Genomic DNA, 13,538 nt, shown 5'->3' on the forward strand with positions numbered 1-13,538 from the left:
GTCATCAAAGTGAAGAATCACTGTAATTAATTGAAAAAGAAATCAGTGGTTGTTAGTAATAGTAAGAAAGCACATTATTGGTTACTATTGTGTGTTTGTAGACTAAAAATCACTTATTCAAGGGCTTTTAATGAATTGTGAATCTTCACTTTTAAAACTGATTAATTCTCATAATTTTTCTTTTCTATGTTTAAACTCCATTTCAGAGTTAAAGAGTTGACTGAAAGGAACATTTTTCAAAGAACAAAACACTACTTTTTTTTTCTGTTCTAGAGATTGAACTCTGAGCTTTATATGTGCTAAAGAAGCATTCTACCACTGATCTACCTTCCCAAAATTCAGCTATTAAATGCAGAAAGAAGAATACAATTAAAACATCACAATTTTGTTATCTTTATAATGATCTTTAGCAACCATCCCCAAAGCTTATAATGGCAATAAATTGATAGAGAATTGCCGACAGACGAATGAGGATGACAGGACACTGATAAATATTAACTGTGAAATTGGCATTGTGGACTTCCTCTTGTGACTTGGTAGAAAATACACATCTATTCTTGCCAGAGGAATTGGAATAGAATCTAATGTTACCTCTAGATTCAGTGACCCATTCCTAGTAGAAACAGATCAGAGGAATGTACTAATATAAACAAAGGCTAAGATGTAGCTCAATTAATAGAGCAAGTGTGAGCCAAGCCCTCCCTGGGTTGAATCCCTAACAGTGCGTAAACTAGGCATGGTGATATACCATGAAATCTCAGTGGGTGGAGGCAGGAGGACCAGAAGTTCACAGTCATCCTCAGCTACATAGAGAGTTTGAAGCCAGCTGGAGACATTTAAAAGGTCTTATCTGAAACTGAAAGACAGGGAAAGAGGGAGGGAGGAAAAAAAGAAAAACAAACTATGAAAAATATGCTTAATTTGCAAACCAAGATATGGGACATGGTGTGGAGAGAGCAAGGGTTAGAGGTGTAGTGAAAGAACATTTACAAATTTAAAAAGATTTGAGAGACATAACAACCAGGTGATATTTTTAGATACTTGGAGAAGATATGAACGCAGATATTAGTCAACATTTAAAAATTATTGTTCAGGTTTTTAGATGTGATAAGGTATAATTGTGTTCTTAGATACTAAAATATTTTGTGCAAAATAATATGATTTTTGAAGAAACAAAGCCAGGCTGACAGAATTGACATGTTGAAATCAATTGCCAAGTATATATATAGATATCGGGTGTTCTCTTTTTGGGTATTTTGAAAGCTATTATGAAATATTTGCTATTTATTTTATAAATGTTGTTTATTATAGGGAAGAGGTTAGTAAATGGTAAGGGTGTGTGTGATTTTCCTTTACAGGGACTTAAATTCAAAGACCACCTTGAAATTTGTACATACCTCCTTTCATGGAGTTGGACATGACTATGTGCAGTTGGCTTTTCAAGTATTTGGTTTTAAGCCTCCAATTCCAGTCCCAGAACAGAAAGATCCAGATCCAGACTTTTCTACTGTTAAATGTCCAAACCCTGAAGAAGGAGAATCTGTGCTGGTATTGTTTTTAAATTTAAATTATTCTTAGCTTATCAGCCACCAGACTAAATGGGTCTGAGTGACACATCAAAGATGACTTACACACTTTCCTTGTGCTCTGCAGCAAGTTCCATAGTATTAATTCATTATTAGAGCAACACGGAGTATTGTTTGAAATTTCTGTAGAAAATGGCTTTAGTTCAATCTCTCTAGACTGCATGCTTTGAAATTCATATCACTGACATAGTGCCCACTTTTAGGAACAAGGACATTTGATTTAGGTTCTTTAGTATAATCTAGCCTTTTGGGGTCACTTGTTTTAGGAACTGTCCCTGAGACTGGCAGAGAAAGAAAATGCCCGGATAGTGCTAGCCACAGATCCTGATGCAGACCGGCTGGCCGTGGCAGAACTTCAGGAGAAGTAAGTAATTTGAGCTTCAGCCTACATGGGACATCCACATCACCACCTCCTCCCAAGAATTGAGGATTGTCATAGAAGAGGGCGTGTCAAGAGTCTAGGAGCCAGAGGTAGTAAGTGACTACAACACAGCTATGTTTTCAGGACACAGCAGGTCAGCTGCTGTATGAATTCACAGCACTGGTTGGTGGAGACAGAGCAGGAGGCTCATGCAGCTCATTGGATAGCCAGCCTAGATAAATTGATGATCTCCAGGTCTAGTGAAAGCCCTATCTCAAAAAATAAGGCAGAGAACTGAAGATGGCTTAGTGATTAAGCATATGTCCTTCTCTTTCTCAACTCCTGGGTTTGGTTCCAAGTACTCACATCAGGTGATTCACAGCTGTTTGTGCTCCAGTTCCAGGGAATCCAACCCCCCTCCTCTGGTTTCCACAGGCATTACAGAGATGTGCACATACAGAAAAACAAGCACACAAACATACACATAAATAAAAACAAATGAAATTTAAACTATATTTAAAATAAAGTGGAGAGTAATATAGGAAATTACCCAATGTTCACTTCTGGCCTCTATACATGTGTGCATACATGTGTGCACACATACATACACATGTATACTACATACTGAAAAATGGAAGAAATGTTGTCAAAAGTTCCATGTAATAGAATTTGGGGTTTCCAATCTAAAGGAAGGTGATTTGAAGCTATAAGTCAGAAAGTTTTCATAAGAAGCTATGCAGGTCTTGACATTGAATTTTATTCTTTCTGCAGTGGTCGTTGGAAAGTTTTCACAGGGAATGAGTTGGCGGCTTTGTTTGGGTGGTGGATGTTTGATTGCTGGAAGAAAAACAAACCAAATGCCGATGTGAAGAATGTTTACATGCTAGCCACCACTGTCTCTTCTAAAATTTTAAAGGCAGTTGCACTTAAAGAAGGATTTCATTTTGAAGTAAGAATGATGCAGACTTCATTAGAAATCTGTGTGCTACTTTGCTAAACATTTCTGTAAAGATATCTCTGCACCAAACTGACTTTCATTGATCTCATGGATAACTCTTCGTGTTTTCTACCTCTGTTCATGCTTGCTTGATATTTTTGATAATTTAGATACCCTAGCCAAAATTATCCACTATGTGAATTTCTGACTAAGATGAAATGTTCTTTTAGACATTAAGCTAACACTTCTTATTCCATATAGTATTGTCTGGGAATGTCATATGGGAACATACAACATTTTAGACTGGGAAAATCTAACTTATCAGTAACTCAGACTTCAGAAAACTATAAATCTCATTGAATCTTTGCTTCTTCTCATCAAATACAGAATTATGACTTTTTACCTTAAGTGTAACTCTAAATTGCAAACTAAGACCCAGTGACTCTATATCCAGAAATTCAGTAGCTACTCTCAGGCTGGATCATTAAGTTTTGTGACCTTCGGGCAGTTAGTGACCATGAACTTATGACAGGCAGTTAGTTTTTTGCAGCCTCTTGGACTAATGTCAATTAAGTTGTCATCTTTGTCGTCATCAGGCTATGGGCTAATTAAATCTAGCTACTAATTATAATTAGATTTTCGAGGTTCTCATCTGATAAATTACTGTCCATTTGCAAATGCCCTGCTTTAGTGTCAATAGAGAGGGCTCATCATGCCCACTAATGCATCATGAACCTCTTTCCTATTTCACTTTTCTGCTTTCTTTCAAAAACAAGAAATAGAAGTAGAAAATTTAACACTACCCTCAATCAAAAGAAACAAATGTATAATATTGTTATTTAAAGTAAAATTTCTTTTATGCTCAGGATATATTTTTTGCTATAGACAAGGAAAATGTTAACATAATTAAGAATCTTAGGCTTGAATAAAATTTCAGTATCTTCTAATATTTTAGTTTCTTCTAGCTTTTAGACAAGTAAAAGAATATTCTGGGTTGGAGAGATGGCTTAGTGGGTAAAGTTTTGCTTTGCACTCTTGGGAACTTGAATTTGAATCCCCAGAACCCATGTAGTATTACATGCATGAAATTTTAATCCTCCTATGACAAAATAGGGTTTGGGGATGGGAGAATCCTTCTGAAGCTCAGTGAATGCAATAACAAGCAATGAAGAGACCCTGTTTTAAATAAGGTTGAAAGATGAAGACCAATTCTCAGTGTTGTTCTTTAAAGTCCACATGTGGACTGTGGCACACATATGCCTTCACTCACATGAACATGCATGTGTGTACATACACACCAATCATACATAACAAAAAAGAAAAAATGAATATTGTGCTTGTTAAACACACAAAAAATTAGAAGATACTGGAATTTTATTCAAGCCTAAGATTCTGAATTATGTTAACATTTTCCTTGTGTGTTAGCAAAAAGATATATCCTGAGCATAAAAGAAACTTGATTCTAAGGAACAATATTATAAATTTGTTTTTACTGAGGATGGTATTGGCTTTTCTATTTATAGGGTTTTTTGGTTGTTGTTTTGAGAGGAAGCAGAAAAGTAAATTAGGAAACAGATGAGTGGTGGTAAGCTCTAGAATTAGTGTGCATGATGTGTCCTCCCTATTGACTGTAAAGCAGGGCACGTCTTGCAATTGGACAGTAACTCATCAGATGAAAAACCCTCAAATCTAATTACAAAAAGGGCTTGGTAAAGGCTTTGTGTATGCCACAGTGCTGAGGAATGGTACAGGCAGTACAGGCATGTGGTGCGCTTGTGTTATGTCACTAAAAACTTAAAGGCCTTGATTACTCCAGAAGACAGATCCTTCACAAGTGCTCATATTAAAGTTATAATGCACTTAAAGGACAGCAATTGCTTCAGGAAATTAATATAATCAAACTCTGCCTCCATCCCTTATGTGAAGTCTTGGGAACAGTAATCTCTAAGCTTCTGCGATGGCAGTAATATTTGTAACCATTAGAAGGGATATTGTAAAGCACCCATTACAGTACTTAATAGGCAGTAGATGATTGTAGCACATATATACACACACCTGTCATTTTGAATCTGTATTTATCACCACTTGTAAACATGTTATATTTGATGTAAATCACCTGTTGCTCTGTTAGCAGGTCATTAATTGTGCCTGTGTGTGTGTGTGTGTGTGTGTGTGTGTGTGTGTGTGTGTGTGTGTGTGTGAGACACATATATAGCTTATATATATCTACCACTATATAAACCTTTATGGACCAAGTACTGTGACAGAAGCTCACTATGCAGGAACTATGTACATTTAGAAATAAGCTCTTTAATATGTGTTCATCAGAGTGAGTTAACTGGAGTGGCTTCCTCTATATTTCAGGAAACATTACCAGGCTTTAAATGGATTGGAAGTAGGATAAAAGACCTCCTAGGACATGGAAAAGAAGTTCTTTTTGCATTTGAAGAGTCTATTGGTATGTAGTAAATACTAATACTCTTTTTCTTTTGGTTGAAAGCATCTATTTATTTATTTATTTATTTATTTATTTTTAAAAAGACACATCCTAATCAGACTATTACATTTAGCAATCAACAGCATGGGTGAAAAAGGTCTACAGTAAAACGTTTTGTTGGAATGCTTTACACTTTCCACAGAACAGAAACTAAAATAACCTGTTATACAATTAGTCACAAATACAGTCCTGGGGTTTTTGCCCATACACATAAGTATTGTCTAAAACATGTCTTCTTTGTAGCAGCTAGGCCCTGCCACCTTGGCTTGTCTTGTTCACAAATCTTTTGTAACTTGTAGCTTCCCTGTCACTTCTCTGGCTCTTGTCTCCTGCTAAGCTTTGTTTCCTGGCTGTAATTAGAACCTCCTGCCACTGCCATAGCTACTGCTGCTGCTAGAACTTCCATAGCCACCTTGGTTTCGTGGTTTAGCAAAGTACTGGCCTCTGCCACCATAAGGGCCAGAGCTCCTGCCTCCAAAGTTCCCTCCCTTCATTGGTCCAAAATTTGAAGACTCATTGGTGTAATTGCCAAAATCATTGTAGCTTCTACTACCTCCAAAATTGCTTCCATCATTGCCAGATCCATCATAGTCATCCCCATTGCCACCATATCCACCACCACCATGGCTGCCACCAAAGCCACCACAACCACTGAAGTTCCCACCTCAACCAAAATTGTCATTGCCACCAAAACCGCCTCCACGACCACCACTAAAGTTTCCAGAACCACTTCAATCTCTGGCTGGATGAAGCACTAGCCATCTCTTGCTTCAACAGAACCTTTCTTATTTCATAGTTGTGGCTATTCACAGTATGGTATTTCTGAATAACAATCTTATCCACAGAGTCATGGTCATCAAAGGTGGTAAAAGCAAAGCCTCTCTTTTTTCCACTGCCTCTGTCAGTCATAATTTCTATCACTTCAATTTTCCCATACTGCTCAAAATAATCTCATAGGTGATGTTCTTCAGTGTCTTCTTTAATACCACCAACAATGATCTTTTTCACAGTTAAGTGGGCATCAGGTCTCTGAGAATCTTCCTTGACACAGCTCTCTTAGGTTCCACAACTCTCCCATCCACCTTGTGTGGTCTTGCATTCACGGCAGCATCCACTTCCTCCACAGTGACATATGTGACAAACCCAAAGCCCCTGGATCTCTTGGTGTTTGGATCTCTCATTACCACACAGTCAGTCAGTGTTCCCCATTGCTCAAAATGGCTCCTCAGACTCTCATTGGTTGTTTCAAAGCTCAGCCTTCCTATGAAGAGCTTCCACAGCTGTTCTGGCTCCTTGGGAGACTCTGACTTAGACATGACAGCAGGGTGATGAGAGCCTTCAGCAATGCTCCCTCCACAGCGCCAAAGAGCAGAAAGGAATAAGATAACGAACGTGCCCTGATTGAAAGCATTTAAAATACAGTAATTCTGTAGAGGAAGGAAGGAAAGAAAGAAGGGAGGGAGGGAGGGAGGGAGGGAGGGAGGGAGGCAGCCAGGCAGGCAGCCAGGCAGGCAGGCAGGCAGGAAGGAATCAATCAATCAATCAGTCTGTTCCTCAAAAACAAACTAAGAAGAAAAGGATGCCAAACCAACCTTCTGGCTATAATTTTGAGTTGCAGAAATGCAGATGTATGCCTAGTGGTATATATGCCTTCAAGTGGACAGTAGCTCATCAGATGAAAGCCCCTCAAATCTGATTACAGAGAAGGACTTGGTAAAAGCTTTCTGTAGCCGTGGTGTAAGCATGAGTTGTGGTTATGTCTCCTTTCTAAAAGCTTTGACTACCTAAGAAGACTGAAAAACATTTTCCATCAGAGAAGAACCTAAAGATCCCTGAATATATTGTTACTAGACTATGATGGAGTTGGGTACTTATTGTTGTCATTGTATTTTGTGGTTCATGTCAATGTTTTTTTTGTTTTGTTTTTTGTTTTTATTTTGAGAAAAGATCTTGGCTGTCACAGCCTAAACTGGCCTTGAACTCCCAGTTCAGCCCCTGAGTGCTGAGAGAGAGTCATACATTATCACACCTGGCTTGGTACTGTCATCTTCAGTTCCCTGGTCAGGGAGGAAGTACAAAACTACAAAGGGTATCGGAAGTTTCCCCCTTTTCTAAAGACAGCGTCTAACCCTCAGGCTTTCTGTGTGGAACCTCCGTGTTGGACAAAGATGGAGTGAGTGCAGCTGCTGTTGTTGCTGAAATGGCCTCTTTCCTGGATACCAGGAAGGTAACACTGATGGAGCAACTGACGAAAGTGTATGAAATGTAAGTTCTCATGGGATCTCACACAACAGACCTGCCTTGCTTGCTCATTTGGTTGGTTGGTTGGTTGGTTGTTTGGTTGGTTGGTTTGGGGTCCTTTTCTTAGTTTGTTTTTGAGGAACAGATTCCTCCCTTCCTTCCTTCCTTTCTTCCTTCCTTCCTTTCTTCATAATACAGGGTTTCTCTGTACAGCCCTGGGTGTCCTAGAACTCACTCTGTAGACCAGGCTGGACTCAAACTCATGGAGATCTGCCTGCATCTACCTCCTGCGTGCTGGAATTAAAGCATGTACCATCACTTCCTGATTATATTTTTTACTATTAATATTTTCTGTATCACTTTCTATAAAATATTATATTGTCTTATCTTTAATATGCACATGTTCCAAAAAAATATGCACATGTTCCAAAAATTACCTAGAATCTGACTTTAGCTTTAAATCTTTGTGCAGATACGGTTATCATTTGTCAAAAACTTCATATTTCTTGTGTTATGATCCACCTACCATCAAAACCATATTTGAAAGGATTCGCAATTTTGAGTCTCCAAAGGAGTATCCAAAGTTTTGTGGGGCATTTGCTATTTTGCATGTACGGGACATAACCACTGGATATGATAGCAGCCAGCCAAATAAGAAATCAGTAAGTACCTTATCTTTTTACAAACAATGAAGAAAATTTAATGACTCAAGACACCAAAAATAATCTAATGCTGCAGTAAGTTTTGCATAAGATCCAAACCATCATGTTTACTAGTTTACAGTGGTGAGTTTAGAAGCCGTCAGATGGAAGAGACATACAGGCAAGGCTCCACAAATGGAGGCCGGGGGAAAACCTTCTAAGCTACTAATCTTCAGCCTTCCTAATGCTGCAACCCTTTAATATAGCCTCATGTTGTGGTGACCCCCAATCATAAAACTATTTTGTTGCTACTTTATAACTATAATTTTGCTGCTGTTATGAATCACAATGTAATTATTTGATATGTGAACTCTGAAAGGTTCAAAACCCACAGATAAAGAATGGCTGTTCTAAGCACTCTCCAGGTGTACCACCTTCCCAGCATTCTGTGTGTTCAGCTAGAATTTGAAGCCCCTGGCAAACACCTCTTTAAAAAACAAACAAAACCAACAACAGCAGCAATTAAAAAAAAAAAAAAACTTTTTTAAAACAATGTTATAATTCATGGTATAATAAAAGAGTGGCCTCTAGTTTCTTGAGGGTAGGACCTGTTGTTTTGTGCTAGAGTGTTTTCAAGTGCACTAACTGGTCTCTTTGACTTGATACTTACCACTCCCCAAATAACCATTGGTGCTGCTGGTAAAGTGGGCGTGGAGAAGAGGACAAGGAAGAAGAGGGAGTACAGAGAGGGGATGTGCAGTGGTGATGAGTGATGTGGGATGAAGTCTAAGTGCTGATTTCAGAGCCCTGTAACTTTCTAATTGTAGCATGCTTCCAACCCGACTCTCCATACCTCTAGACAAATAGAGGAACTGATGGTTTCTTAAATACATATGCCTTAAGGTTTCTATATTTTGGGTCAACTTGTTTTCCTCAGTTTACCTTTTCTCCTTTCTGCTGTAGGCTCATACCTCACCATTACTTAAGGTTTAATTAAGGCAAGAGCTGATGTTGACAGGGCCCTTACCTAGAATGTTTGAGGCTTAAGATTTAAGGCAATTGTTACATCTTCCTTAGGAATTCCAGGTCCCATAATCAGTTTTTACATAATCAGTTATTATGTAACCTTCTTTGGGTGATGTCTACTTATGTCACTGCTGCATTGCACGTGCCAGGTCCATTTCCTCAATGCCTCTCCAAGCTCCTACCTCTGTGGTAGATGCTCAATAGATACTTATCTGATAAGTTCTAACATTCACTATTATAATTATGATAATAACCATTAGCTTAAGTTTTCATTTGTAATGTTCATATGATATTTCAGTATTCTAATAATGTATTTAATCTATGCTTGCATCTTACCCATTTTAAATAATTTTCATATTTGAAAATTACATACATGTGTACAATGTATTTTGATCTTATCCACCTCCACTCCCTCCTTCCAACTCCCTCTGGGCTCCACCAACCCATCTCCCTCAGGACTTTATGTCCTCTTTTTTAATCTTAAATTTCAAAACATACAGTATGTTTATATTATTATACAACAGATTTCTAGAACTTTCCATTGATAAATTGAAATTGTGTACTCATTAGACAACTTTGCACACCCATCTCCCAACTCTTGGCAACCACCAGTCTACTTTGTTTCTATGACTTAGATACCTTAGATACTTCATGTAAGTGTGATGTATTTTATAGTTCTTGAAAATGAAGATATAGGTGTAAACTGTTGTATTTTGCATAGGTACTGCCTGTGAGTAAAAACAGCCAAATGATTACATTTACTTTTCAAAATGGCTGTGTTGCTACTCTTCGAACAAGTGGGACAGAACCAAAGATAAAGTATTATGCAGAGATGTGTGCATCACCTGGCCAGAGGTGAGAACTGATTTTTTTGGAGAGAATATATATATATATATATATATATATATATATATATATATATATATATATGCGCTTTATTGAGATACAACTTGTCAGTGTAAAATTCATGGTATTAAATATATCTAGAGCTGTGTAACCATCACTACAATCAACTTTAGAACATTTTTATGACTCCAAAAAGAGTTCCTTTGAAGTCCTTTACAGCCCTAAGCAGTCACTGATCCACCATCCTTTCCTATAGATCTGCTTGTGTTGGTTTTTCTTAATGTTTTCAACACTTTAAAAGAAGGAAGGGAGGACTTATTTGGGGTCATGCTTTTTGAGGTTTTGGTTCACAGTTGTCTGGACTGAAGACAAGGATGAACATAATACCACATGTGGAGGAGGAAGAGATCAGGTAAAACTTTCAAAAGCATAGCCCCAGGGATCTATCTCCTTCAAGTACATACTACCCCAGATAGCACCAGTATCTGAAGACAGCATATATAACACCTGAGTCTGTAAGGGACATTTCAGATTCAACCCATGACAGGACATTTTATATATAAATGAAATATATTATGTGGTACTTAGTGGCTAAAATCATTCTTGTTCCACAAATATTCCACTGTATGACTTATACTGTGGTTTTAAATTCACTCGTCAGTGGACACGCAGACTGTTACTTCTTACACTATCAAGAATGGTACAATTATGAGCAGTTGTGATTGAGTTTGTATGGAGTGTCCTTGCATTTTTCTTGGATATATATGTAGAAGTAGAATTGCTGGGCCCTAAGGTAACTATGTTTTACCCTTTGAGAAACTGCCAGATTCTTTCCCAAAGAAGCTACATTGCTGGGAATTGAATTTCAAAACTGTAGTGAATTTCTTTCTTGGGAAGACTGAGATTTAGTATAAAGAAATGATATGTTGGGAGGCAGAGGCAGAGGCAGGCGGATTTCTGAGTTCGAGGCCAGCCTGGTCTACAGAGTGAGTTCCAGGACAGCCAGAGCTATACAGTGAAACCCTGTCTCAAAAAACAAAACAACAACAAAAAACAAAAAAACAAACAAAAAAAAAGAAATTATATGTTAAATCTTGTTTTTTGTATCTGCCATGATTTGACATAATCTGCCAGTTCATTTTTTAAAAATATGGGTTCATTTTGTCATAGATTGCTGATCTTTTTAATAAACATACCAAAAGTTATTTAAAAGTATTTCTTTTGATTATGTCATTCATTGACGAGTGAATTTGGGGAATGATTTCTTTTTTAATTGTCTTCAGAACACAACTAGGGTGTGTTAGTTTGTATTTCCCTGTACCTATGTACTAAAATTGTATTTCTACTAGAGAAGAAAAGGACATCTTTATGTTTGGAGCAGAATTTATAATTATCCAAATAATTTTAAGTTAAAATCTGGAATTATTAAAGCAATAAAAACGAATTTGTTATCTGGCTTGTAAAATGACTGTGAAAGTCGATGCTAGAAGCTTCTCTAGAACTGTCTGGCCTTAGCAATATTTCAGTGATGATTCATAGGGAATACTTGTAAGTGTATAGTTATTTTTTTAATAAACACCTTATTCTTTTTCTTTTTTTTAAAGAGTATCTTCCTTTTTTATAGATTTATTTATTTCATGCATATGAGTACACTTTAGCTATCTTCAGACATACCAGAAGAATGCATCGGATCCTATTACAGATGGTTGTGAGCCAACATGTGGTTGCTGGGAATTGAACTCAGGACCTTTGGAAGAGCAGTCAGTGCTCTTATCCACTGAGCCACCTCTCCATCCCCTCCTTCCCTCCCCCCTTTAAGACAAGCTCTCACTATATAGCCCTGGCTGGCCTGGAACTCTATATAAACCAGGCTGGCCTCAAATTGACAGAGATCACCTTCCCAGTGAGTGCCAGGACTGCTTTCTGATACCTGAAAGATATGCAGTATTGTTCCATATCTTCTGTACTGAATGTCCTTTAGTATCTCAGAAAACCATTTTTTTAATAATACCTGCTATTGGCGTTCTGAGCTATTCAATTGATTAACCTAGGAAAATTCATTGGCCGTTATAAATTCATACTTTATCATGGGCCAGAAGACACCTAGTAATGCAGTTCAGTTTTAGCTTGTGATTTTTTTGTGTATTAATTTTTAAAGAGACTTTTGTTTTATTTCAACTGGGTGAATTTCTATTTTGCTTGACAATTATTTAGTTGTCCTATCAGAGATGTGCCTTCCTTAAAAGTGGAAAGGATTTAAATAGATGTTAAGGCTATGAAAATAAGAATTTTAAATTTCTTTGTCTTTTTCCCTCAGTGACACTACCTTACTGGAAGAAGAATTAAAGAAACTGATTGACGCTCTGATAGAGAATTTTCTTGAGCCCAGTAAGAATGCACTGATCTGGCGTTCTGTGTAGGGCACATCAGTACATTATGACTTTGCACTGACATATGGAACGAAACCTCCAAGAACTCCACTCAGTGAACCTTGTGTTAGAATTCTCTCATCTGCCAAGTTATCGTTTTCCTTTTCTTTCCTGTGTTCAGCTAGCTAAATAGATTATATACATTTAAAATGAAAATGTTTGGATATAAGTCAGGTATTTTCATAGTCTTAAATGACAGTCATTACAGTGGAAGTGTTCCAGTGGCACGCTGTTTCTCTTGTATCACAACAATACAAAAGTGAGTTTTCTTATTGAACTGTGGTTAAGCTTAGTTACGTAGCTTGTATTGTGTATAGCATGGTTTAAAAGAAGTCAAACATTGTATAACTATAGGGTTAGTTAAGGAAATTATTTTTTAAAGGTGTATGTGTGGCTGGGAGCATTGTTCTTGCCCAGGGTCAAAAAGTTCTTATGTTGTAGATACTGTTTTTCAAATTAGAAACCAGCTTGGTGGCATATTCCTGTCATTACAGACCTTAGGAGGCTGAGGCAGGAGGATCATTAGCTACTTTATGGCCAGCCTGAGCTGCACAGTAATTCTGTCTCCAAAAAAAGAAAAAAAGAAAGAAAAGAAAAAAATGTTGATAGTTTATTTAGGTTTTCTGATTTAGGACAGATGTTACAGTCTGTGGTTCTGCACCTCTGATTCAGGTGCCCTTGGTGTGGTGTACATTTACTGTATGTATTTAAGACTGATGTTTACTGAACATAAAACAGTAGTGGCAGCACTCCTCATGGCTTCATTCTTGTCAAATTCCTCAGTGCATTCTCAGGGTCTGGTGTGTACTGAAACAGTGTTCCTGCATTGAATATGAGTCTGTTAGTCCATTTTCAGATAGTTAAGGAAAATCTTCTAAACTATATAGGTGCTTCCTCTATAGGAAACAGATTTGTTGATTCTAAAGATGGTTGCAGAAAAAAGTCTTAATAAAATTTGGCTTAATGTAACTGTA

General features: G+C 37.4%; 1 protein-coding gene and 1 pseudogene across 1 annotated transcript in view; one reads left to right on the forward strand and one right to left on the reverse strand.

Moving 5' to 3' along the window:
* The window catches only part of Pgm2l1 (phosphoglucomutase 2 like 1), a 45,937-nt gene extending 32,815 nt beyond the window's left edge, over positions 1 to 13,122 (forward strand). Inside the window, exons 8-15 of the mRNA XM_076938787.1 lie at positions 1,359 to 1,548; positions 1,853 to 1,950; positions 2,719 to 2,896; positions 5,249 to 5,342; positions 7,517 to 7,646; positions 8,095 to 8,284; positions 10,011 to 10,144; positions 12,453 to 13,122. Of these exons, the coding sequence (XP_076794902.1) occupies positions 1,359 to 1,548; positions 1,853 to 1,950; positions 2,719 to 2,896; positions 5,249 to 5,342; positions 7,517 to 7,646; positions 8,095 to 8,284; positions 10,011 to 10,144; positions 12,453 to 12,555 (1,117 nt within the window). The 3' untranslated portion in view covers positions 12,556 to 13,122. The remainder of the gene's footprint in view (positions 1 to 1,358; positions 1,549 to 1,852; positions 1,951 to 2,718; positions 2,897 to 5,248; positions 5,343 to 7,516; positions 7,647 to 8,094; positions 8,285 to 10,010; positions 10,145 to 12,452) is intronic.
* On the reverse strand, positions 5,437 to 6,718 carry LOC117708476 (heterogeneous nuclear ribonucleoprotein A1-like; annotated as a pseudogene).
* Positions 13,123 to 13,538: the final 416 nt, after the last annotated feature.

The sequence above is a fragment of the Arvicanthis niloticus genome, chromosome 1, assembly GCF_011762505.2.
Source record: "Arvicanthis niloticus isolate mArvNil1 chromosome 1, mArvNil1.pat.X, whole genome shotgun sequence".
NCBI lineage: Eukaryota > Metazoa > Chordata > Mammalia > Rodentia > Muridae > Arvicanthis > Arvicanthis niloticus.